The 25,702-nt window shown below is 39.9% G+C and overlaps 2 protein-coding genes and 1 long non-coding RNA gene across 5 annotated transcripts; all 3 read left to right on the forward strand.

The window, feature by feature from the left end:
- The first annotated feature begins 3,261 nt into the window (after positions 1-3,261).
- Positions 3,262-15,639, forward strand: anln (anillin, actin binding protein). 2 transcript variants are annotated; one of them, XM_083523379.1, is made up of 25 exons: positions 3,264-3,442; positions 5,048-5,198; positions 5,508-5,918; positions 6,199-6,524; positions 6,636-7,008; positions 7,172-7,371; positions 7,486-7,590; positions 7,750-7,846; positions 7,962-8,045; positions 8,142-8,359; positions 8,467-8,615; positions 8,704-8,845; positions 8,935-9,070; positions 9,146-9,334; positions 9,736-9,859; positions 9,950-9,998; positions 10,078-10,131; positions 10,301-10,333; positions 10,906-10,927; positions 11,018-11,130; positions 11,384-11,437; positions 11,685-11,771; positions 11,878-11,985; positions 13,762-13,934; positions 14,077-15,639. In XM_083523379.1, exons 1-25 carry the CDS (start codon positions 3,425-3,427, stop codon positions 14,189-14,191), a joined length of 3,531 nt encoding a protein of 1,176 aa, XP_083379505.1. In that variant the 5' UTR covers positions 3,264-3,424; the 3' UTR covers positions 14,192-15,639. The 2 variants fall into 2 exon arrangements, with proteins under 2 accessions (XP_083379506.1, XP_083379505.1); XM_083523380.1 differs by lacking the exon at positions 11,384-11,437 and having other exon boundaries at positions 3,262-3,442.
- Positions 15,640-18,555: 2,916 nt separating this feature from the next.
- Positions 18,556-24,590, forward strand: ak2 (adenylate kinase 2). 2 transcript variants are annotated; one of them, XM_083523823.1, is made up of 7 exons: positions 18,556-18,735; positions 19,663-19,788; positions 19,919-20,029; positions 20,123-20,217; positions 20,762-20,834; positions 23,412-23,607; positions 24,396-24,590. In XM_083523823.1, exons 1-7 carry the CDS (start codon positions 18,637-18,639, stop codon positions 24,401-24,403), a joined length of 708 nt encoding a protein of 235 aa, XP_083379949.1. In that variant the 5' UTR covers positions 18,556-18,636; the 3' UTR covers positions 24,404-24,590. The 2 variants fall into 2 exon arrangements, with proteins under 2 accessions (XP_083379949.1, XP_083379948.1); XM_083523822.1 differs by lacking the exon at positions 24,396-24,590 and having other exon boundaries at positions 23,412-23,880.
- Positions 18,753-19,524, forward strand: LOC310716562. The gene is made up of 2 exons (XR_014530618.1): positions 18,753-19,286; positions 19,420-19,524. It is a non-coding gene; the product is annotated as an uncharacterized lncRNA (long non-coding RNA).
- Positions 24,591-25,702: the final 1,112 nt, after the last annotated feature.

Genomic DNA, 25,702 nt, shown 5'->3' on the forward strand with positions numbered 1-25,702 from the left:
GCTGGACAAGTTGGGATGGTGGTGTAGGTTGGAAAAGTTTTACTAAAAAGAAATAGAGAAACATTTTGCAACTAATTAGGGTAAAAAGGCAGTTAAAGTAAGAGGCAAGCAAAGATAGGCAGAGGATTACCAATCTGTAAAGAGCTGTTTATTGTGCCTTACACATTTAATTTTATTTTATTTTACTTTCCTCCATACATTACTTATATAAGTAATGTGAATATATAAAAGTATAAATATGAAGATTGTGTATTTCGTGAAACTGGCTGGCGTTTCTTTCTGCTGAATAAAGTCTTCTTTGACACCACAGGCCTGGATCCTGAACTTAGTGTGTTACTCTAGCTTAGCATTTAAACTTTTCTTCTTCTTTCAGCTGTTCCCATTAAGGGTCGTCACAGCGGATCATCCGTCTCCATACCCCTCTGTCCTCTACATCTGCCACTTTCAAACCAACTACCTGCATGACTTCCCTCACCACATCCATATACTGCCTCCTTGGTCTTCCTCTTTTCCTCCTTCCTGGTGGTTCCATCCTTAGCATTCTCCTACCGATACACCCCATGTCCCTCCTCTGCGCATGTCCAAACCGCCTACCTCACCTTGTCTCCAAAACGTCCTACATGCACTGTCCCTCTAATAAACTCATTTCTAATCCTGTCCATTGTCGTCACTCCCAACAAAAACCTCAACATCTTCAGCTCTGCTACCTCCAGCTCCACCTCCTGTCTTTTACTCAATGCCACTGTCTCTAAACCATACAACATCGCACGTCTCACCACAGTCCTATAAACTTCCCCTTTCACTCTTTCAGATACCCTTTTTATCACAAATCACTCCTCCTATCACTCTTCTCCACCCACTCCACCCTGCCTGCACTCTTTTCTTCACTTCTTTAACATGCTCTCCATTGACCCCTCCATTGACTGTTGACCCCAGGTACCTGAGCATTTTAACTGTTATTGAATTAGTTATTTTTTATAATTATCTGACTATAACTATTAGATATATGTAGGTGGTAGCTTAGTGGTTAAGGCATTGGACTTTGAATCTGAAGGTTGTAAGTTCAACTCCTGGGCCCTTGAGCAAGGCCCTTTAACCTACAAGACAACATCACCTGCTTGTGACTGTATACCGGTCGTCTGAACGACTTTTACGCCCAATTTAAGGTACAGAACAGCATGAAGGCAAGGAAGACCACCCCTCCTCCCTGTGACCAGGTGCTCTGTCTAACCACAGCTGAAGTGAGGAAAACTCTATGTAGAGTTAACCCACACAAGTCTGCTGAACCAGACAACAATCCTGGCAGAGTGCTTAGGGAATGTGCAGAGTAGCTAGCGGATGTCTTTACCGACATCTTCAACATCTCCTAGCATCATTGTTCCTATGTGCCTCAATATAACGACCATCGCTTCCACCCTTATTGGACCCAATGCAGTTTGCGTATCGTCCAAACCGCTCCACGGACGATGCCATCTCCACAACCCTCCATTTGGCCGTCACCCACCTGGACATTAAGGACACATATGTATGATTGCTGTTTATTGACTTCAGCTCAGCATTCAACACAATCATCCCTCAGCACCTGATTGAGAAGCTGAGCCTACTGACTAAATTCCATGGTGTTCATCTGGCGGATAACTTTACCAGGTCACTCGACACTAGCTCCATCAGCAAGAAAGCACAGCAGTGTCTCTACTTCCTGAGAATGCTGAGGAAAGCTCATCTCCCTCCCCCGATCCTGACCGTGTTCTACAGAGGGACCATTGAGAGCATCCTGAGCAGCTGCATCACTGCCTGGTTTGGGAACTGCACTGTCTCGGATCGCAAGACCCTACAAAGGATAGTGAGGATCATCAGAGTCTCTCTCCCCTCCATCATGGACATTTACACCACACGCTGCATCCGCAAAGCCAACATTATTTTGAACGACCCCACACACCCGTCTCACACACACACTTCACCTTCCTGCCACCAGGAAAGCGGTTTCGAAGCGTTCGGGCCGCCACATTAAGACTGTGTAACAGTTTCTTCCCTCAAGCCATCAGGCTCCTCAACACACAGAACTAAACTGAAACTCTCACACACACACACACACACACACACACACACACACACACACACTCAACTGTGTGTTACTTAAACTGTACAACCTGAACTTAACACACACTCATTACTCATCTTAATCCATTCCACCACCATTTATTTATGAAGATTTATACTTAACCATATTACACCGTTTACATGCTGTTTTTTGTACCTTTCGACTGCTGCAACTGCTGTTTTTGCTCTGCATTGTGTATGTTTACATATACTGTTGGTTATAGTTTTTATAGTTCTCTTTGCACAGTACTGTATATTCAGAGTATACTGTAGGTTTACTGGTCGGCGCTATCTTGTATTATGTGTATTGTCTTGTGTTGTCTGTCTGTCTGTACTGTCTGTACTGTTGTCTGTCTGTCTGTACTGTTGTCTGTCTTTACTGTCTGTTTGTGCTGTTGTCTGTCTGTCTGTACTGTCTGTCTGTACTGTCTGTCTGTACTGTTGTCTTTACTGTTGTCTGTCTGTACTGTCTGTTCTGTTGTCTGCACTGGTTGCACTTTATGTAGCTTTGTGTTGTTTAGTGTAGCACCAGGGTTCTGGAGGAACATTGTCTCGTTTTACTGTATACTTGCTCAGTTTATGAATGAGATAAATGTAAGTCGCTCTGAATAAGGGAGTCTACTAAACGCCTTAAATGTATTACACATTTTACACACAGTCGGCTGGTGAAATTGAGAATCCAACATGGATATTTTAAGAATAGTCACCATCATCATTATGTAAAGTCTGGGACATTTTCTGCTCACTGAAGTATAAATTAAATGTAGTTTTATCCATATTGTGGGTTTTCTTTCTAGTTTCTGACTTTGGCATGTATTTCTTATTCACGGAGTGTTTACACAATCGACATTTTCAACCATCAACAAGCTCCTGTAGAACCTCCCTTTGAGATGTGGCAATATGGCTTCTTCTTGTACATGGGCCGTAATCCGAATACATACATGATCACTCTCCCTATTCCCTTACAACTAGAAAAAATAAAAAGGTTGAAGCTTGAAGCTGCTTTTATAGGCTGGAAATGATTTCCTAGTCCTTTATATTTGGATATTCGGGCGTCACTGAGGGAGGTTTGCACTCTATAACAGACGGAGCCCCTTGCTGGAGGGAGGGAGGGAAGACGACAGAGTGGGGATGTGAATTGGGATCGAGCCGAGCTGACGTGTGGGTGACCGTTAGTGAGGGCGCAGCGCGGAAATTCAAAATTCGAACGGCAGCGGTGTGTGTGAGTGTGTAAGAGAGTGTGTATACCAGAATTTGTCCTCGTTTAGGTTACACAGTGTATAGAGTGTTATTTAGCTCGAGTTGAGGATTCAATTACTTCGGAATGGATCCATTCACTGAGGTAAATGCATGACTGAAAGAAATACTATTTTGAAAGTCTCGGTATTTTCGTTTTGGTTTCGCTGTAAAATTGTGGAGATGATTTTGATCACAGAAAATGAGGGAAAATACGAGAAAAGTCTAGTTGCAGTGCAGGCATTATTGCAGGTATTTCTAATATATTCAACCTAGCATAAATCTATTTGGCTAGTTCACCGTGTAAAAGCCGTGGTGCTTTCACAAAGATTATTCTTAAGGCTCGGCGTAACGTATGGCGTTTACACATTATGGATGCAAATATATATATATATATATATATATATATATATATATATATATATATATATATATATATATATATATATATATATATATATACATTTAATATAATAAATAATAATAAGTAATCCTCCAAACGAGTTAAACAGGGAGCAGGGTAGTATTTTATCGCCTTTTGCTTGTCCACCAATGAGATGGTTTGAATGTGGTCACGTGACGGCATTTTTGAGCCATGACGGTCCCTAACTGAACTTTCCAGTCACTGCTCAGAGGCTTGTGTGTGTCTGTGTGTGAGATCATGGTAATGAATTGCAGATATGCATGATGCATCATGATGCATGCATGCATTTGTGCCAGATATATTTCTGGGGCGTAGAGAGTGTTAATGGGAGAAACAACATTTGTCATGTTTGTCAGAAAAAACTAAAGGGTCCACAAAATATATTACAATATCTTTTGTCATTAAAAGACTTTTAGCAGCCAAGGACCTATTTTTATGTTAAAAATGTTCACAGGACTCAATCAGTGCATGTTCATTAGTCCACTTTTCAAACGGTATCCTTGATTAAGTGTGCAAAGTAATATTACACCTATGCACAGGACCTACAGTGTTCATTCCTGAGTCTTTTTTCTTTTGTTTATAAAGTGAAATATTAATTAAAATACATTTAAAATTAGGTTAATGCAAGTTTAGTTCATCAGCCTACCTGCTATGGAGGTAAGCATTGGATTGGATTCAACCAGAAAAAAAAGATATGATTTATTTTTCAACACTGTAACAATAAAAAAGAAGAAAAACATGCCCTAGGAACTTAGCATGCCCTGGGAACCATAGGAGATCTACTCCTATTTATGATGATCGATTCCTATCTATTTTAAAAGCAAACTTATTGCATTTAGATTACCTATTGTTTGTGATATTTTGAATATAAAAACAGTAAATAAAAATTAAACCGCTTTTTTTGCATCAGTTGTGAAGAAAAGCTAATTTTCAAATGTATTTAAGAACAATTCTTCCTATATCAATCCACAGGCATAACTATGTGATTGTGATCGAAGTTAGCTTACAAATGACATAAACAGGAAATCGTCATAAGCCGTCACAGAGAAATGTGGATAGATATCCTTTATTAATCAATCAAAGGCGAATTAAAATGTAAATAATCATACCAGTTACTTGTCCCCATGCAAATTCCTTCCTTTGTTCAGACAAATTGTAGTATTTAGCATTTCTTTGTTTTGGCTCTTTTGTCATTTGAAACGAGCTTGTTTAGCACAAAATCGTCTGTCAATGTGAAACAACCTCCTGCAGAGTTACCCCAACTGTGTGTTTTTACTGTTTACTCAGAAACTGTTGGAGCGCACACGGGCTCGCAGGGAGAATCTTCAGAAGAAGATGGCGGAGAGGCCCACAGCAGCCAACCGACAAATGAACAAGAGGTCAAGAGAGCCTCTTACAGAGACAAACGGTGTCCTCGGTCAGCCGCCAGCTGAGAAAGGTGCACAAGTTTTCCTGATCTGTGCAATAATTATATTAGCAATCCACAGGAAATGTCCACTGCCAGCAGTCAAGATATATGAATAGAGAGCTTTGTATTTAATGCCATTAGTTCAGTCAGTTATGTTTTCTGAATCGGAAAGGCCATAATTAAAAAAGTATTAACTACTGCAATGTTGATTTTATCATATCACCTAGTTTGATTTCTGATGAAGTTAAAAGGACTGTTGTTTCATTGATAAAATGACCACTGTGACCACTTTTGATTTTAAAACTTCTCTTAATAAAATCATTTGCGTTTGGATTACAGCACTTCCCTCCTTAAAACCCTCTCCTTCTAAGCGTCGGTGCTCAGAGGAAAATGCTGGGGAAGAGAACAAGGAGCCTACCGCTCCTCAAGTCACCGTTTCAGAGCCTGCAATAGACAAGAAGCCCCCCATTGCACCAAGCAGTAATCAGTCAGCCACAATGGAGCGACTGGCTGTCCAGACCAGCTCAGACTTGGTCAAAGGGCTTTCACACCCTTCTCCAGACACTGAGAAAATGGAGGCGTATTCTTCACAGACTACAACAGGATGCGCAGATAAGTTGATCAAGCACTCTATAGTGGCGGAAAGCAGCGAAGCTGTCCGAGGCGCTCCTGATCTCATTCCATCTGCCGGCAACATGAAGTCTCGTCTGCAGAGACTGGCAGACCAGAGGCACTGCTGGGACTCAGAGGGTAAGCGTGAGTCAGTGACTTCTTTGATGAATAGCTGCCTTATTTACTTACATATCAGGTCTGTTACTTTCTAATGTGGTTGCTTATTACATGATGATTTGATTAAGAGATTATTCATCAATGCATTCTATTGTATTGTGGTGAATTAATTAAAATGTCAGTTTGAATAAATTTTTTATGAAATGGCTTCACTGTGGCAACTGCAATTTTGTAGTAAATAACATTGGTGTTTGTTTTCATTTATATAAAATGTTAATTCATATTGAATTGTATTTTACAGGTAGCCTTGAGCCAGCCCCCAACAGTGTAGCCCTGTCTCCTATTAAATCCCAAAGCATGGCGATTGCTCCTAATCCAGCTCCAGCCATCACATCAGAGAAGCCGTTGGGCAGAAAGGGCAGACTGGCAAACCTTGCTGTGACCATCAGTTCCTGGGAAGATGATCTTGGGCATCCGCCCACTTACAGAGACAATGCACAAGGGCAGCCTGGCACAGCCTGTGTTCCTCCTCCAGCACGTGTGGGAACGAGCACCAGTGTCAAGACCATTGCTGCTGCACAACAAACTAAGTCTGTTGGTTGCAAGCCTGTGCACAGCACTCAACAGGTTTAGATCCACTAAACTTATTCTCATGGTGCATGAACAACAATGTGCATTTCTTTTTGTTCTTTTACTTCTTCCAGATGTTAATCACACCTTATTTTTGCTTTGTTCTAGCCAGCAGTCTATTCTCCAGTCAGATCATCCAGAGTGATTCCTCCAAGCCCCCAGAAGACCGAAGTGCCTGAGACAAAACAAAGACATCTTTCCCCTGCATCCAGCCCCCTGAAGAGCTTCTCTAGTCAGCAGTCTTCACCAGTCAAAGCTGGAAGAGTCCCATTTACTCTTCAGGCTGCCCAGACTTCCAAAAGCCCTTTGAAGACTCAGGCCCCATGTAAAGAATTAGGACCAGGAAAAGTTGTTCATGCAAGTCCTGCAAAAACAAACGCTGCAGCCCATCCTTCCTCAGGTGTAGTGCTTTCTCAGGCTCCTGAGAGGCTGATCCAGAATTCAACACCCATCCAGAAATGTGGCCCTGTTGGACCTTCTGGTGAGTAACTCCTTCTTAAAACTGGTTTTAACGCAAATATAATTTATTTATTTTTTACATTTTTTATCTTTAAGATAGGTTTTGTGAATTAAAACTTTGTTAATTAGCTGTACAAGGTAAAACATTTTTTATCCATATTTGCCCATTTCATTGCACTCTTCAGGAGGTGTTAAGTCATTTTTGGAGCGTTTTGGGGAAAGGTGCCAAGAACGCAATCAGGGTTCTCCACTTAACGGTGTGGGTGTGGCTCATACACCTGCTGCTACACCGTCATCACCTCACAAATCAAAACTGCTTCTGGAGAGGCTACCTGTCACACACGGGGCATCCACTACTGCCCTCCTCACTCAGAAGCAGAAAATGGCAAGTTATTATTTTTTTTTGTTGTTGTTGTTGTTTTTTTGAATCTCTTTATCTTGTGTGAAGTGGCTAGCGTTCCATTTTCTTCTGACAAAGTGGTTTTATTTTTGTTGTTAGGAACGCGAGGCAGAATTGGCACAGGTTCGCAACCGATTTCAGAACAGCAAGGTGTCAAAAAGCAGAGAGGATCTTTCAGAGGATGCAAATAATGCAGAATCTAAGGTTACTAATGCTTTAACGAATAATTGTAGTAGTGAGGATCTGTTTAGGATTGTTGTTCAGTCTTTACAAATGATGCTAGCCTAAATTTATCTCAAATTCTACTCCAATGCAAAGTGAATGAAACACAAGTGTGACTGCAGAATTCTTTATCATCCACAGGAGGTGGACGACCCCAATTTAAAGTCTGTCCCAGTACTTAACAAGGAGCCATCAGCACCACGCCTGGACGCTCTGGAAAATAAATTAATAAAAAATGGTATTGATTGTTCTATGCATTTATTCAGTCGTTCAAAAGAACCCTTCTTGTTTGATAGCATAGCCCAATAATTTCCGCAGGAGTTTTCTTCTAATCAGATTCTTTGCTTCCTCAGAAACCTCAAATATAAATCCAGTCCTCTCAAGCCCATTGAAGAAGGTTGAGGTTTCTTCAGAAAAAGCAGAAACAGATAAGCAAGGTGATAAAGGCAAGAAGATTAAAAGCTCCCTGTGTCATTGCCATGTTCGCTGAAATTGTGTATTTGCGTGCTTAAAGAGATCCTTTTGTTTTGTAGAAACAAAGGAGATACGTGAGATCGAGATGAATGTTGATAGCTCCATCAATTCTGAGGTGATTAACAATCTTTTCGAAGATGTTTTGGAAGAGAAAGATGAGGATGCTTCTGAAGAGGACGAGGAGGAAGATGCTCTTAACATCTCCTCCATGTCTCTCCTCACACCACTGGCAGAGACTGTGGCCTCAGTGGTCAAGAGCCCTGAAAGAAGAGTCATGGTGAGTTTAACACCAGACAGGCAGTGTGCTGTCTATGATTGGATCTGTAGTGTTAGTAGGTGCTTTTATATTTCCATTCTGAATAAGTTGTTCTTGTGTTGTTACAGACATCAACCCCGGCCAGCTCATTTACTGAGAAAAACGGGACCCCTGAAGCTGTTTCCAGGCCCACAAAATTCCAAAAGACACGAATGCTTGGTGCTGGATCTTTTGACCGCATTGATACCATCGACGAAGAGCACAAACTTCCATACAGGTAATCTTACAATGTCATGATGTAAATATGAAGCCAAATATCATCGAACTCTATCCAGTGCATTTAACAGGTATGTCTGTATTTTCAGCATTGATGCATACAGATCAACAAGAGTGAAAGAGACTGAGAGACCTCAAGTGAAACAGGTGATCGTAAGAAAGGAAGACGTGTCGCAAAAAATGGAAGTGCCCAAAAATTCCAGTCACATCAGCATTAAACAAAAGATGCAGGTGATTCGAAGGAACATTGCTTTTCTCTGGAGAAATATAAACTTGTGTGTCTAGTTAGCTTCAAGTAGATGTCTCGTTTGTTCTTTCAGGTTTTATCCAATGAGATGACCCTGCAGCAGACAGTGATTCATCAAGCCAGTCAGGCACTGAACTGCTGCACAGATGAGGACCATGGGAAGGGCTCTCAGGTCGAGGCTGAAGCTGAGAGGCTGCTGCTTATAGCCAGTAAGTGACCAGTGACACACAGGAGTCTAGACTCCTGCCCTATTTCTTATATGTAATGGCCTTTTCTTTCTCCAGCTGAGAAGAGGGTGGCACTGAAAGCTGAGCTGGATCAGTTGAAAGCAGAGGGACCGACAGTTCAGAAAAAAAGCTCATCCAAAGCCCAGGATGATATGGGCGTTCCTCCCTCAAAGGGCTCCATCACGCTGCATGATCTTCGCTTACCTCTCAAGGCTGACTTTGTCTGTTCTTCTGCGAATAGGCCTGGTACCGCTTCTTTTATTTTATTTCTTTCGAAGTGTTCTGTAAATATTCTGTGACAAATGACAGAATTTTTAGAATTGATGTGAAGACTATGGTTATATAATAAAGAAATCCCAAATGCATCTTTCTGTGAGTTTTGTAGGTGTAGTATTTTTGTAACACCGAATGTTATTACAGTAAAAATAGCTGTTAAAATGTAAAAAAAAAAATAATAATAAATATTGTACTGCCACATTTGATTATATCAGATGATATTTTTGTCCAACGATATATTGCACCTCGATGTATATATATATTTCCTGTCTTAATGGTGATTATGTATTTAGTTTTAAAACTTACTAATTAAATTTGTAGTTCAGCACCATTTTGTTTGTATATAATTATTTTTCTTTTTTTAAATAAAGAATCTGGAAGCCATTACTTCTTCGTGATGATTCGTGCCGGAGCTGAAAACATGGTTGCTACTCCTCTGGCCAGTACCAGTGCCCTCAATGGAGATGCCTTGACCTTTTCCACCAAGTTCACTCTGTGAGTCCAAATTACTCGGTCATCATCTCTGCACTGTAGATATTACTTTCACCTTTACAGCACGTTTATTTTCTTCTTTTTACATATCAGACCCGATGTGTCCAGTGACTTTGAGATTGATATTGAGGTCTACTATCTTGTAAGTACATTTTCCTTTCTCAGTTTTTAAGCATGCATGATTGAGAGAATTTTCAGTGATAGATCTTCTGTTTTCTCAGGTTCTGAAACGTGAGCTTTTCGCAGAAAAAAGAAAGAAGCCTGCCAAGTCCAAGGTAAAAGATTTTCCTTTTTGTAGCTACATAGTACAAATGGAAATTTAGTTTTAAATAACAAACATAATGTGAGTTTGTATATTATGGTTCAGACTTGTTTTTGTGAATGAATAGTTCAGTACTTTGGTTCCGTTTGACCAAAATGACTTTTGTCTCTTTTTTTTGTTAGGCAATCACTCCCAAAAGATTTCTTGGTTTAACTGTAAGTAAACTTTTGCAGTTTCTTAATAGCTTATATTGTACAAAGTTCTATAGTAAACTCTTTATCATACCTGATGCACAATACTGTCATTTGCACTACCATGCACTCACACTTTATGTACATTACTGATCTGTCATATAACCTGTATCCCTATTTAATACTCATAATGTCTATACTGTCTCACATTGTCTGTATTGTCTTGTATAGTCCAAGCTAAAGGTATAGTTTTTATTTATGTCTGTACTTTGAGAGTCACTAACAGCTGGAACCAAATTCCTTGTGTGTGTCAACACACTTGGCCAATAAACCTGATTCTGATTTTGATTCTGCTGTGCCATGAAATGCACAATGTCCTGGGGTCATGCTCACACTGAATCTGATTTCCCTAAGAGGCACAAAGAAACAAAAGGTTCTGAAAGTTCCTGACTAAGATTTTTCATTATTATTAGAAATTTGCTAAGAAGACTTTATAGAAAGGCAGAGAGTTTGGGCTTTGGGCATCTGTTGTGTTGTGTTTTGTGATATTAGTGACAAACTTTCTTCTTTTTTTTTCTTGTCTGTTTAAATAACAGAAAAGCAATCTCCAAACACCTGGTGAGTCTTAAGTAAAAAGCAAAGGTTACTTTTTTTTATCGACCACTTCCTCTGTGTGCAGCTTGGATAACCCTGTGTTTGTGTTTGTAGTAGTGGCAAGCCCCGGGGGTCCGAATGCTGTACGCACAAGCAGCTTTGCTCTTGTCGGCTCACACAAGTTGACCTTGTGCACCGTTGGAAAAAACAAATTTCCCCTGGAAAAGGTAAACTTCAGAATCTGCTTTTGTATAACTTGTGCAGATGAAATAGTTTTTGCATTCGGAACTGGGTTTTTTTTTTCTTTCTTTTGTTTGTTTGGTTTTTGTTTGTTTTTTCATGGGTTATTTAGGACACAAAATTCTTGTGTGTACTCAATTTGCATGTTCCCCAAGCATTAAGGTCTTCCTAATACTAACGTAATGCAGTTCTACCTGTAGAGAGCAGCTCGGTAATGCATGATCGTTTCTCTTTTTATAGATCAAATATGAAGGGTGTGAGAGCAGGCTTCTCAGTGACATGTTTCAAAATAAGGTTTTTATATTCGCTCCATGGGTCGGCGGCTTCTTTGCTATTTTGTTAAAAAAAATCTTTAACTTGGCTATTGTGCTTTGCAACGTTCTACTAACTCAAATCACTTGCATGTGTCCTCACTTCTTTATCTTCTTGGTTGGTGGTTAGAGCAGTCTCTTCTCTCTTTTTCACAAATACTGTATATCCTTTTTTTTTTTTTTTGCATATATATATATATATATATAAAATATCACCTCCAAACTTCTAGGTTCCCTTTCTCTGTCCTTTGGAAGGCCATATTTACCTCAGGATGCACTGCGAGGTTGATTCGCATGTGCAGGAAAGGGGCTTTTTGGTGAGTGTCCTTGCATACAGATCAAAAATCGCAATTTTTTATAATGCATATTATTGCTTTGACGTGATTATCACATTTGCACTGACACATCTGTTACAATTTCCAGACCATGTTTGAGGATGTCAGTGGATTTGGAGCCTGGCATAGGAGATGGTGTGTCCTCTCAGGATACTGCATCTCTTATTGGACCTACCCTGATGATGAAAAACGCAAGGTAGATTCAAAGAGTGTGGGATGGATATATATAAATATATAAATAAATATAATTTACAGTATATAAATATATATATACAGTGGGTACGGAAAGTATTCAGACCCCCTTAAATTTTTCACTCTTTGTTATATTGCAGCCATTTGCTAAAATCATTTAGGTTCATTCTTCTTCCTCATGAATGTACACACGGCTCCCCATACTGACAGAAAAACACAGAATTGTTGACATTGTTGCAGATTTATTAGAAAAGAAAAACTGAAATATCACATGGTCCTAAGTATTCAGACCCTTTGCTCAGTATTTAGTAGAAGCACCCTTTTGATCTAATACAGCCAGGAGACTTTTTGGGAAAGATGCAACAAGTCTTTCACAACTGGATTTGGGGATCCTTCGCCATTCCTCCTTGTAGATCCTCTCCAGTTCTGTCAGGTTGGATAGTAAACGTTGGTGGACAGCCATTTTTAGGTCTCTCCAGAGATGCTCAATTAGGTTTAAGTCAGGGCTCTGGCTGTGCCATTCAAGAACAGTCACGGAGATGTTGTGAAGCCACTCCTTCATTATTTTAGCTCTGTGCTTAGGGTCATTGTCTTGTTGGAAGGTGAACCTTCGGCCCAGTCTGAGGTCCAGAGCACTCTGGAGAAGGTTTTCGTCCAGGATATCCCTGTACTTGGCTGCATTCATCTTTCCCTCGATTGCAACCAGTCATCATGTGCCTGCAGCTGAAATACACCCCCACAGCATGATGCTGCCACCACCATGCTTCACTGTTGGGACTGTATTGGACAGGTGATGAGCTGTGCCTGGTTTTCTCCACACATACCGCTTAGAATTAAGGCCAAAAAGTTCTATTTTGGTCTCATCAGACCAGAAAATCTTATTTCTCTGTTTTTTAGCAAACTCCATGCGGGCTTTCATGTGTCTTGCACTGAGGAGAGGCTTCCGTCAGGCCACTCTGCCATAAAGCCCCGACTGGTGGAGGGCTGCAGTGATGGTTGACTTTCTACAACTTTCTCCCATCTCCCGACTGCATCTCTGGAGCTCAGCCACAGTGATCTTTGGGTTCTTCTTTACCTCTCTCACCAAGGCTCTTCTCCCCCGATAGCTCAGTTTGGCTGGACGGCCAGCTCTAGGAAGGGTTCTGGTCATCCCAAACGTCTTCCATTTAAGGATTATGGAGGCCACTGTGCTCTTAGGAACCTTAGGTGCAGCAGAAATTTTTTTGTAACCTTGGCCAGATCTGTGCCTTGCCACAATTCTGTCTCTGAGCTCTTCAGGCAGTTCCTTTGTCCTCATGATTCTCATTTGCTCTGACATGCATTGTGATCTGGAAGGTCTTATATAGACCGGTGTGTGGCTTTCCTAATCAAGTCCAATCAATTTAATCAAACACAACTGGACTCAAATGAAGGTGTAGAACCATCTCAAGGATGATAAGAAGAAATGTATAGCAGCTGAGTTAAATATACGAGTGTCACAGTAAAGGGTCTGAATACTTAGGACCATGTGATATTTTAGTTTTTCTTTTTTAATAAATCTGCAACAATGTCAACAATTCTGTGTTTTTCTGTCAATATGGGGTGCTATGTGTGCATTAATGAGGAAAAGAAATAAACTTAAATTATTTTAGCAAATGGCTGCAATATAACAGAGTGAAAAATTTAAGGGGGTCTGAATACTTTCCGTACCCACTGTATATATATATATATATATATATATATAATTATTTTTTTTATATAAATGTATACATTATTAAACACGTGGGATGTTTTTGTGTAGAATCCTATTGGTCGTATCAACTTGGCAAGTTGTACAAGTCGTAAAGTGGAGCCTGCTAATCGCGAGTTCTGTGCCCGGCCCAACACCTTCGAGCTGATTACAGTGAGACCGCAAAGAGACAATGACCGAGAAACTCTGGTCAGCCAGTGCAAAAACACCATGTGTGTTACAAAGTAAGACCCTGTTCAGTACAAACCTGTAAACTTTAAAACTGAATTGATAGTAACATTATTACTATTATCACTAATAATATGCACAAAGATAAGTGAGAATGATTTCTGCCATTCATATATGCGTTCATCTTTTACCATACAGGAACTGGCTTAGTGCTGACACTAAAGACGAGAGAAACCTGTGGATGCGGAAGCTCAATCAAATCCTAGTAGACCTGCGCATGTGGCAGCCAGACTCATGTTACAGGCCGGTGTGACCCAAATAGAGACAACGATCATAGGTCCTAATTCTACACGAATTATCACTGTTTGCTTAGAAGTGCAATATGATATCAAAGTTTTAATGCGTTTACAGCCGAATACAAAGTTAAGGAATTGTATATTTTACCGTGGACATGGGAGATTAAATTTCAATAAAGCATTGCTTAACATTTCAGTATTTCATAGAAGAGAATAATCCACCTATTATTGTTTGTACAGCTTAACCTAATAAAAATCAACAGCGTATTCAATTATAAATCACAAATGACTGTTTCCAATATCGAAAAGAAAGACATATGTTGGTTCCTGGATTCATTCATGTCGTTTAGTGTTGTGTCGGTTTTCACGTCAGTACAGGAAGCAAGATTTAGTTTGATTATATACTTAGTGCAGTTTAAAGCTCTAGGCTATATATTTAACCATATTAAACCGCAGTTGGTTTGCATTCATATATGTAAATGTTCTGCTTCAGTCTTTATATTTATATCGGATTTTGCTTAACTGCTGATATACATGATGTAATATGGAATTGGTAACCGCTTCTAGTGGAATAAGGTGTATACATTAGCTTGAACTACACTAACGTGTTTTCAATGTATTATTTTCTGTGGTCCTCCATATAACCACACACAGTACTGTGTTTAATATTAATGCTCAAGTGTTTGCTGCAGATAGTATGTTGGGAACTACAGATTTTGGATTTTAATATAATTTCAGGCTTCTTGCTTACGTTAAATATATTTTAGTCTTTTTTTTTGTGTGAAACTATACTTTTACTAAATATTAAGAGCACATCATTTTTAAATAATCAGGAGGGTTTGCTTTTATTCAGGGATATTTTATTATTTTTTTTACATGTACTCTGTGTGGGTTGAACAATGTTTAAGTACTTTATAAACATTTCATGCATGAACAGTTTAATTAAACTGGTCATTAGGACTAATGGACAGCAAAACTGTTTTTTTTTTTTTTTTTTTTTTTTTTACAGAATTTTATTTGCATACAGTTACATTTTGGATGCTTTATAATGCAGAGTGGCAAAACTATTCTATGCTGTTAAAAAATACTACTACTAAAGTGCACAATTAATATCAATAACTGCTTTACATGTTTTATCTTGCAGTAGATCTTTTAAGATGAAAGATCTCTATTACACCAGCTTCACTTTGAGTGTATGTTAACTGTTTTCTTGTTTTTGTTATTGACACATGGCACTGTTGGGTTGTTTTTTTTTTTCTTCACTTTATGCTAGCATTTTTTTCTATTTGCCTTTAATGCACATAGTTAGATGCCCACTTAAAAGACAATGTTGAGATTCACTTTGACTATTAGAAAAGTTCACTAAGGCTTCTGTTTTTTGGTTTCCACCTGGTTTTAAACACTCCAAATGTAGTGCCAAGAATAACAGTGCTGACCGTCTAATAAAAGCCAATGCTTCAACCAATCCTTGTATGAAGATCACTCTGATTTTACATTCATTGTTTTATGTTACTGAGAATGTAACTCAGTACTTTGCTGAAGATGTAGCGCCTTGTTCTTACTAGTAAGTGACAAGCACTCATCCATCTCTATACAAGAGCCACAATTCTGGCAGCAGTAATGATAGGATAGTAATGAGAGAGTCTTCTTCTTCTTTCAGCTTCTCCCATTAGTGGTTGCCACAGAGGATCACCCGTCTCCATACCCCCCTGTCCTCTACATCTGCCTCTTTCAACCCAACTATCTGCATGACTTCCCTCACCACATCCATAAATCTCCTCCTTGGTCTTCCTCTTTTCCTCCATCCTGGTGGCTCCATCCTCAGCATTCTCCTACTGATATACCCAATGTCTCTCCTCTGCACATGTCCGAACCATCTCAATCTCGCCTCCCTCACCTTGTTTTCAAAACGTCCTACATGCGCTGTCCCTCTAATAAACTCATTTCTAACCCTGTCCATCGTCATCACTCCCAATGAAAATTTCAACATCTTCAGCTCTGCTACCTCCAGCTCCACCTCCTGTCTTTTACTCAATACCACTGTCTCAAAACCATACAACATCGCAGGTCTCACCACAGTCCAATAATCTTTCACTTTTGCAGATACTCTTCTATCACACATCACTACTGCTATCACTCTTCTCCACCCTGCCTGCACTCTTTTCTTTACTTCTCTAACACACTCTCCATTACTTTGCACTGTTGACCCCAGGTACCTGAACTCCTCCACCTTCTCCACCTCTTCTCCCTGCAACCGCATCACTCCACTGCCCTCCCTCTCATTCACACACATGTACTCTGTCTTACTCCTACTGACTTTCATTCCCCTTCTCTCCAGCCCATATCTCCACCTCTCCAGGCTCTTCTCAACCTGCTCTCTACTCTCACCACAAATTACAATATCATCTGCAAACATCATAGTCCATGGAGACTATGATGTTTGACCTCGTCCGTCAACCTGTCCATCACCACTGCAACCAGGAAAGGGGTTTAGGGCTGATCCTTGATGCAGTCCAACCTTCACCCTGAACCAGTCTGTCGTTCCTACTGCACACTTCACTGCTGTCACACTGTCCTCATACATGTCCTGCACCACCCTCACATACTTCTCTGACACACCAGACTTCCTCATACAATACCACAACTCCTCTCTTGGCACTCTGTCGTACGCTTTCTTTAAATCCACAAACACAATGCAATTCCTTCTGTCCTTCTCTATACTTCTCCATCAACTTTCTCAAAGCAAATAATGCATCTGTGGTGCTCTTCCTCGGCATGAAACCATACTGCTGCTTACAGATGGTCACCTCTTCTCTCAGCCTGGCTTCCACTACTCTTTCCCATAACTCCATGGTGTGACTGATCAACTTAATTCCCCTGTAGTTACTGCAGGTCTGCACATCACCCTTGTTCTTAAAGATCGGTACCAGCACACTCCTCCATTCCTCAGGCATCCTCTCACCTTCCAAAATCCTGTTAAACAATCTTGTTAAAAGCTCCACTGCCATCTCTCCTAAACATCTCCATGCTTCTGTACTAATGTCATCTGGTCCAACTGACTTTCCACTCTTCATCCTCTTAATCGCTGCTCTCACTTCCTCCTTACTAATCTTATCCACTTCCTGCTTCACCAACTCCACATCATCCAACCTTCCCTCTCTTCAATTTTCCTCATTCATCAGCTGCTCAAAATACTCCCTCCATCTTCTCAACACACTCTCCTCATTAGTCAACATATTTCCATCTCCATCCTTTATTGCTCTAACTTGCAGAACATCCTTCCCAGCTCGGTCCCTCTGCCTGGCCAATCTGTATAAATCATTTTCTCCTCCCTTAGTGTCCAACTTCCCATACAGCTCCTCATATACGTTTTCCTTGGCTTTCGCCACATCCCTCTTCACCTGCTGCTGCATCTCCTTGTACTCCTGTCTACTTTTCTCATAACTTTGTCGATCCCAATTCTGTTTTGCCAACCTCTTTCTCCCTATGCTCTCCTGCACTTCCTCATTCCACCACCACATCGCTTTGTCTTCCTTTCTCTTTCCATATGAATTCGGTATGAATTTCTCTTTCGTGATCCCCATATTTGATTTGGCACATGTTTTTCGCTGGATGCCCTTCCTAGGGTTTCCTGGGTTATAGTAATGAGAGAGTATATATATATATATATATATATATATATATATATATATATATATATATATATATATATATATATATATATATATATATATATAAAATTCTCAATAATTCTGTACATTAAAGTAATTATTCAAATATTTTACATGTGCATTACAAAATGACCCTGTGGTTCAAACAAACCAGACTGATATCTTCCATATTTATTTTACAAACTACTGAGCATCCACTGTATGTAACAAAGTTTCACCCTCCTAGAATCCTCCTGTGTGGAATTAAAGTGACCCGTTTTATGGAAGTCCCATGACTTTATTAGAATACAAAAATAAAATATCATGAAGACCACAGAATTACGTGGGACAACTTTTTTTTTTGTTCACTCAGTTTTTAATATTGCAATATTTATATATATTAAATGGCCCCTTAGGGCATCATTAAATTAATTATTACTATATATAAACAATGCAGAACAGATATACAGTATATCAGATCACAGATCATATCACTAAAAACCTTTATGATGTAAACGATAGACTTTTTGACTGATTTTGAAGTCTTACTAGCAGCAAAATTAAAGGATACATTTATTTTTATTTTTAAATGTATATTTGTTGCATACAAAATAACAAGTGCTGAGTTTAATTTGACAATGTCGACCTATTTTGAAAGACTACTCTAGAGCCAATCAGAGGGCGTGTTGTGTTGGGCGGGGGCGGGGCTTATCCATACAGACGGGAAGGCGGTGCTAGATCGCTTCCTTTCCCAGGCTGAGGAGCTGCAGTGGAGGGTCGGAGATTCCCACAGCGCGGTGTTAAAGTCTACCATGGCGCCCAGCTCACAGGCAGAAGATGTCGTCTCTGGTGTTCGTAATGGGATTCGGGCAATCCTGCTGGGGCCACCGGGCGCGGGGAAGGGAACTCAGGTCAGACTCCATATGCTAGATAGCTAGCTTAGCAAAGCTAACATCCGAGTGAATGGACTGCATGGTTCAGTAACGTGACACCGTGTCGGTTCCTGTGGCAGAGAGTCGGTTCAGTGTCGGTTCCTTTTTGCGTTTCTTCTGTATAGAAGTTGAAGTTAAATGGAGGTTCTGGGTTAGGATTCTTGTGTTTCCTTCCTGTTTTTTTTCCCCCCTTGTGTCTCGTTGTTGTCTCTTTCCGGAGTTTAATTTCCTGGGTTTACTTTCCTTGGTGTCTTTCCTGTGTCTCTTCTTTCCTAAGATTATTCTCTGTTTTTCTTCCCTGTTTTCCATCCCTGGGTTTATTTCATTGGGTTTCCATCCTTGGGATTCTTTCCCGAGTCTTTTTCCTGGACCTCTGGATTTCTTTCCTAAATAGATTGCTATTGAATAGATTGCTTCATTGCACTGTGTCTTTGTAACCTTTGACTCAATGCGTTATTAAAGTCCATGTGGAATATAGTGACTCAACTGTCTGGAGCATTTTATAGTGGATTATCAAAGCATCAAAGAGGGTTATTATATTTCAGAATTAAAAATCTACCATGAAACACATTCCTGTATAGTGAATTGTAAAAAGTCTGGTTTCACGGTTCACTGAAGGAAAAAAAAACAGTGCAAGATCTTCTGTTCTCCACTGTTTTCCAGTTATTATTCATCTTCACACAGTCATCTTCAGTAACGTACACCATAATGTTTATTTTTTTTTCCCATATATGAAAGATAAGTTACACATTTTTGGGTGATCACAAATGTTTTGCCTTTATTTGTGAGTGACTTTTAAAATGTAAATCTCTGAGCAGTCGAAATGAAAACCTATTTCCTGAATGTAAACTAAGCTATTTAATACCTGGAGAAGATATCTGGTGTAATACATTTGTCCCTTTACAGGCCCCCAGGTTAGCAGAGAAGTTCTGTGTGTGTCATCTGGCCACTGGAGACATGCTGAGAGCGATGGTGGCCTCCGGCACGGAATTGGGCAAAAGATTAAAAGAGACGATGGATTCCGGCAAACTGGTAATGTGAACAAATGTCCTCGTTTAGTCTGGTGATTTGACTTCTTATTATTCTGCCTAGGAATTTTGAAATGGTTCATTCTTTTTCTTTTCTTTTTTTAAGAAGATCTTTGTCCGTCTTGTGTTGTTAGGTGAGTGATGAAATGGTCGTCGAGCTCATTGAGAAGAACCTGGACACTCCCGCCTGTAAGCAAGGGTTTCTGTTGGATGGTTTTCCTCGTACAGTCAAACAAGCAGAAATGGTAACCGAGTTTAATGAGTGTTTATTAAGCAGTTTCTACTACTTCCAGAACACTCGTTGTTGAAATACCGAATGTTCCTGTTCTCCCGTGTAGTTGGACGATCTGCTCGAGAAACGCACAGAGAAGCTGGACTCTGTAATTGAGTTCTCTGTAGATGACTCTCTCCTTGTGCGCAGGATCTGTGGCAGGTAAGGTGTGTGTGTGTGTGTGTGCGCATTAAACCAGAGCTTTACAACGTACAGCTGCAGTTCTTTTCGAATGATTGTTGCCTGCACTAATTCATCAAGCAGTCCTAATTTTTAGGTGGGATTATCAGAATATCCAGGGCAAGGGGACTGGGTGTTAACATAGATAAACAAAGTACTTTCTTGTAAACAGAGCTAGTCTGACGTTTTAATTTAAATGTGTATGTTTATTTCGATTTCTTTTTGTATTTATAAAAGTATTCTAAGAAACATACAAGTTATTGCACCATTATAGGAACGTTAATGGCGTTAACTGTTCGTTTCTGCACCAGATGTGCATGTGAGCACAAGACTGCACATGAATTTGTATTTAAGTCTGATATTATTGCTTTGGCTTTAAATCATTCCACTTCCTCCTGAGTCGATTTAGACGTGTTCAGGCAGTTACCATACTGCACAGTTTTGTTTCCCTTCAGGACATGGCTTTTTGGCAGCATATTTTAAAATGTTTGATTTATTTATTTTTTCTGCTTTGTTGCATTTTCAGACTTATTCATCAGCCCAGTGGCCGCTCGTACCATGAGGAGTTTAATCCACCCAAAGAACCTATGAAGGATGATGTAAGTAATTGGGTTGGAATCGCAGGTTACAACCTACCTTGTATAACCTGTTAGATAATTGCCAAAACGGCTACAAGAAAGCGGAAGCTTGAGGTTTAATGAGCCAGGAATCTTTCAGAACATCAGCTGCATTACATTGCCAGCTTACCCTGCTTTAATAACCGTCTACACAGCAAATGTGATACACCGATCAGGCATAACATGGACATAACATTCAGTGATGTGAATAGCACTGATTTTCTCTTCATCATGGCACCTGTTAGTGTGTGGGATATTATTAGGCAGCAAGGGACCATTTTTTTGTCCTGAAAGTTGATGTGTTAGAAGCAGGAAAAATGGGCAAGCGTAAGGATTTGCACCAGTTTGACGAGGTTCAAATTGTGATGTCTAGACGTCTGGGTCAGAGCAGCTCCTGTGGTATGTTCCCAGTCTGTAGTGGTCAGTGTCTATCAAAAGTGGTCCAAGGAAGGAACAGTGGTGAACCGGCGACAGGGTCATGGGTGGTCGAGGCTCATTGATGAATGTGGGGCGTGAGGGCTGGTCCGTGTGTCTGATCCAACAGACGAGCTCCTGTAGCTCAAACTGCTGAAGAGGTTAATGATGTTAATGCAGTTAGGCAGGTGGTCATAATGTTATGCCTGATCGGTGTATCAGTGGAAGTTTATTGTTTTCGGTTACTGGTGAAAATGCAACCATGGCTGCTGTCATTTTCCGTTTGTCCAGATTTTGTTCGGTTTTGCTAAATTTGCCTGTAGTGTAAATAGTGTGACATTTAGTAATAAGTTTAGTACTTTTTTACCAGGACCATTCAAATCAATAGTAAAGATTGTTTTTTTTTTTTTTTTTTTTTTTTTTATTCTTCAGTCATAATCAGCCTCAGATCCAGAATGTTGTCAGTGTTTGGTATTGTGTAATAGCTGTTCTAGAATCTTATGCATGCTCATAACACTGTTTCCCTGCATGCCATTTTCTTTTTTATATCCTAGATATGTCGATTTCCTAATGTATGTTAAATGTGCGCTTGTTTCTTTGAACACTTCGAATTGTGGTGTTGCACTGGGCTTGTTGGGGAAATTATCAAATGACTGGCTACAGATCAGTTCACACTTGAAGCTCTTTCCATCCGCTGTGAGTGTTTTGCCTCGTGTTGCTTAGTGGAGCTGAAATTCCACAGAGATGCATTTAAATCAAACGCTTCAGCTTTCAATGTGGTCTGAACCTATATAGTGGTTGTCACTATATTATTATTTAATAACTTCGACAAAGAAGGTGGACTTGTGCAACTTGTATTTGCACAGCAACGCGTTTGTAGATTCAAGATAACCAGAATAAAGAGCGTACGCTGTGTTTGTACATGTCGCTTTTTATTGAGCCGTGTTGTAATTACAGCTGGTCCAAATTCGGCTGCCCTCGACCCCCGTCCTCGGTCAGTGACACCATTGTATGTGGTGTTTTTTTTTTCTTTTCTTTTTTTGTACTACCAGTATAGAATCCGGAATGCAGCAGGTGCACTTCTGTTCCTGGCTCTACATACTGTGTCCTGTGTATTCGAGGTGACCTGCTTTGGTGCTGGAAAGGTTACGAAACCTGGAATTACACTTAATTACAGAGATATTACTGTGAGAAAATGTTTCTCTACCACTCGTGTAAGGAGATTTGGATCGCCGGTGCTTTGTAATGATTAATTAACTTAAGAGGTTCGTGAGGGAACTGATTATAGCTGCTATCCCATGAGTGTTAAAGGAATAATTAGAACCCAATTCAAATGTACAGTATTGTTCTTGTTATAAATCAAAATCGCTGACAAATTGTCAATGGAGATGTGTTCTGATGACCCCGTCGTGATTCGAAAATATCGTAAGAGACATGGATTAGTTTACAAAAGGGTCTTAAAGAATGCTGATCAATACAGGATTGTATACTGCCATTTGTATAAACTTTACAATATACACACCGATCAGGCGTAACATTATTAACCTGCCTGATATTGTGTTGGTCCCCCTTTTGCTGCCAAATCAGTTCTGACCCATTGAGCATCAACATCATTATCTTCCTCGGCAATTTGAGCTACAGGGGCGCCTCTGTTGGAATCGGACCACACGGACCAGCCTTCACCGGCTCACCACTGTTCCTTCCTTGGAGCACTTTTGATAGAGACTGACCACAAGAGCTGCAGTTTTGCACGTCATAATTTGGCCCTCGTCAAACTCGCTCACATCCTTGCGCTCGCCCATTTTTCCTGCTTCTAACACATCAATGCTCACTTGCTGCCTAATAATATCCCACCCACTAACAGGTGCCATGATGAAGAGATAATCAGTGTGATTCACTTCACTGCTCATAATGTCATAATGTACTAATGTGATTTGGGACTACCTGTAAATGATTAGAACATCGAAACTCCTTTAAACCACAAATGTCCAGTATGTTTCTATAACCTCATGACATGGGCGGGGTCCAGAATCTAGTTCTTCATTAAGGCACATTATGTCCTCGACAAAATAAGTTCATTAACGGGCCTCTGTTCTGTTCCTCATATACTGGTTTGAATATTTTCTTCTCTGTTTGTGCCTTTAGGTGACTGGAGAGCCTCTGATTCGTCGTAGTGATGATAATGAGTTGACCCTGCACTCGAGGCTGGAGGCTTATCACAGACAGACAGTCCCCCTGGTGCAGTACTATAGCGCACGCGGTATACACCGCGCCATCAACGCTGCTCAGTCGCCCGACGTCGTATTTGCGTCCATCCTTGCTGCCTTCTCAGCTGCCACCTGTAAAGACCTTGTGTTATTCATCTAAACATTCTCTCCATCTCGTGATTTTCCCCTTAGTGTTCTTAGTTTCTGTCTCGATCACGGAAAGGTTTGGGCTTTAAGAAAAATGCTGCACTTGAGTGTGTGTGTTCACCAACTTAAGATTGTCTGGGTGCATGTTGTTGCCTCCACTAAGCTATAAATACTTATTTTTATTAAATAAATGACACATCATGGCACATATAGAATTTCTCTCTGTGTAATAGCAATAGTGATTGTGGTGTGTTCACTCATGCTGTATATCTTGAATTGGAAACAAAGTGAGCGTCAGTTTCTGAAGATCTCTACATTTGTGTCCTAAGCAACCAGCAATGGATCTAGACAAATATAATCTTTTTATTTAGAAATCTCACTCAGTAAGTCAGCATGACTAATCTGTCTACAGCTTTTCCTTTCTAACTTCTAACAAATCAGTCTGATTGTCAGAGCTGCTTGACAGTTACTCACTCAAGTGGAGCTTTTGTCCCTCTTCATAATTGTACAATTATTTTAATCGTTTGTAAGCGAATCATTTTTTAAAATTTAATTGCACTTTATATAAAAAAAACAATATATTTTTGTCGTTGTCGTGTTCTTGTAGTTCTGCTCATGTCCGCCAGGTGGCACGCTTATACACTTTTTTGTTTGTTTGTTTGCTGCATCCTGCGGTGGAAAAAATGATTTGATTTACTTGCTTTCCCTTTTTTTTACGCCCATGTGCTGTACAGACTATTTAATTTACTTGAGTCGTTTTTTTTTCCCTCTACAGCTGTCTGAAACCTGCTTCCTCCATCCAGTCTGAGCCAGATGAGACAAAGGGGGTGTCTATAACATAAGTTTATTTTTGGTTATGACAGTACACTGTATTTTGTATTGCTTACCAACGTTGAAACAGACCGGTGTGTTACTTGAAGATGGCACTAGATGTTTCAATTGAAATAAAAGAATACAAATTTCTACAGTCTTCAAGTATGATGTAGTTTTTCTTTTCAGCTGGAAAAAAAAGTTTATTTTAAATGACTAAAGCAGTATGTGACCAGAGTTCCAAATGTTTAATTAAACAGATATTTTAAAAGTGTGAGATTTATGAAGTAGTCAACTGGAATGGTTTTCAATTTACTTGTGTGCCTCGTCAAGTGTGAACTTGACATTTCTTGCCTTCTTAATTTGCTTTAGAGCAGCTGTCTTCTAGAAAGGGAAAGGTGAGTACAGAATCAATAGCCCTATTAGTGCTTCTACATCGACTGTACAAATCCATGTTATAGCAGGAAATACTTCGGTAAGTAACAGGAAAAGACACTTAATCGTTACTTTAAGAAATGAAGATCGGTCAATCTAAACAATTTTAGGATCTTTTAAATGTATCCCCAAGTGCAGTCACCAAAACCATCAAACTCTATAATTAAACAGATTCTAATGAGGACTGTCTCAGGAAAAAGACCAAGAGCTACTTCTGCTGTAGAGGAAAGTTTTATTAGAATTAGCAGCTTTGGAAACCACCGATTTACATAATTGCTTGAGTCAAGTGTCAGACATATTTCAACATCCACTGTTCAGAGAAGACTGTATGAGTCACTCTTATGGTTAAATTGTGGCAAAGAAACTATTACTTCCTAAAAAAAAAAAAACAAGCAGAAGAGAATTTCTTGGGCCAAGAAACACAATAAATTCAATTCATTTTGATTTGTATAGCGCTTTTAACAATGAACATTGTCTCAAAGCAGCTTTACACAGATAATGTGGGGATAAAGAATGAATAAGATGGTTCTTTATGTGCAAGGTCCCGGTGGCGACTGTGGCAAGGAAAAACTATCCGAGATGGCATAAGGCAGAAACCTTCAGGGAACCAGACTCAAGAGGGAACCCATCCTCATCTGGGTGGCACTGAATGTCCATTAATTACAGATAAGCAACGTTTGGGTGTGCAGTAATGGTGATCAGATGCAAACTGTAGTCCTGTGTCAGTGTAGCAGACTGCTGATATTAACTACAATCCAAAGCCTCAAAGCTCCTGTTCTTATCTCCGTATTACTCCCATAACTTCATAGATCCCCAGGCAGTAGATGAGAAACCATC

Source organism: Silurus aristotelis, assembly GCF_946808225.1.
Source record: "Silurus aristotelis genome assembly, chromosome: 21".
Taxonomy (NCBI): Eukaryota; Metazoa; Chordata; class Actinopteri; order Siluriformes; family Siluridae; genus Silurus; species Silurus aristotelis.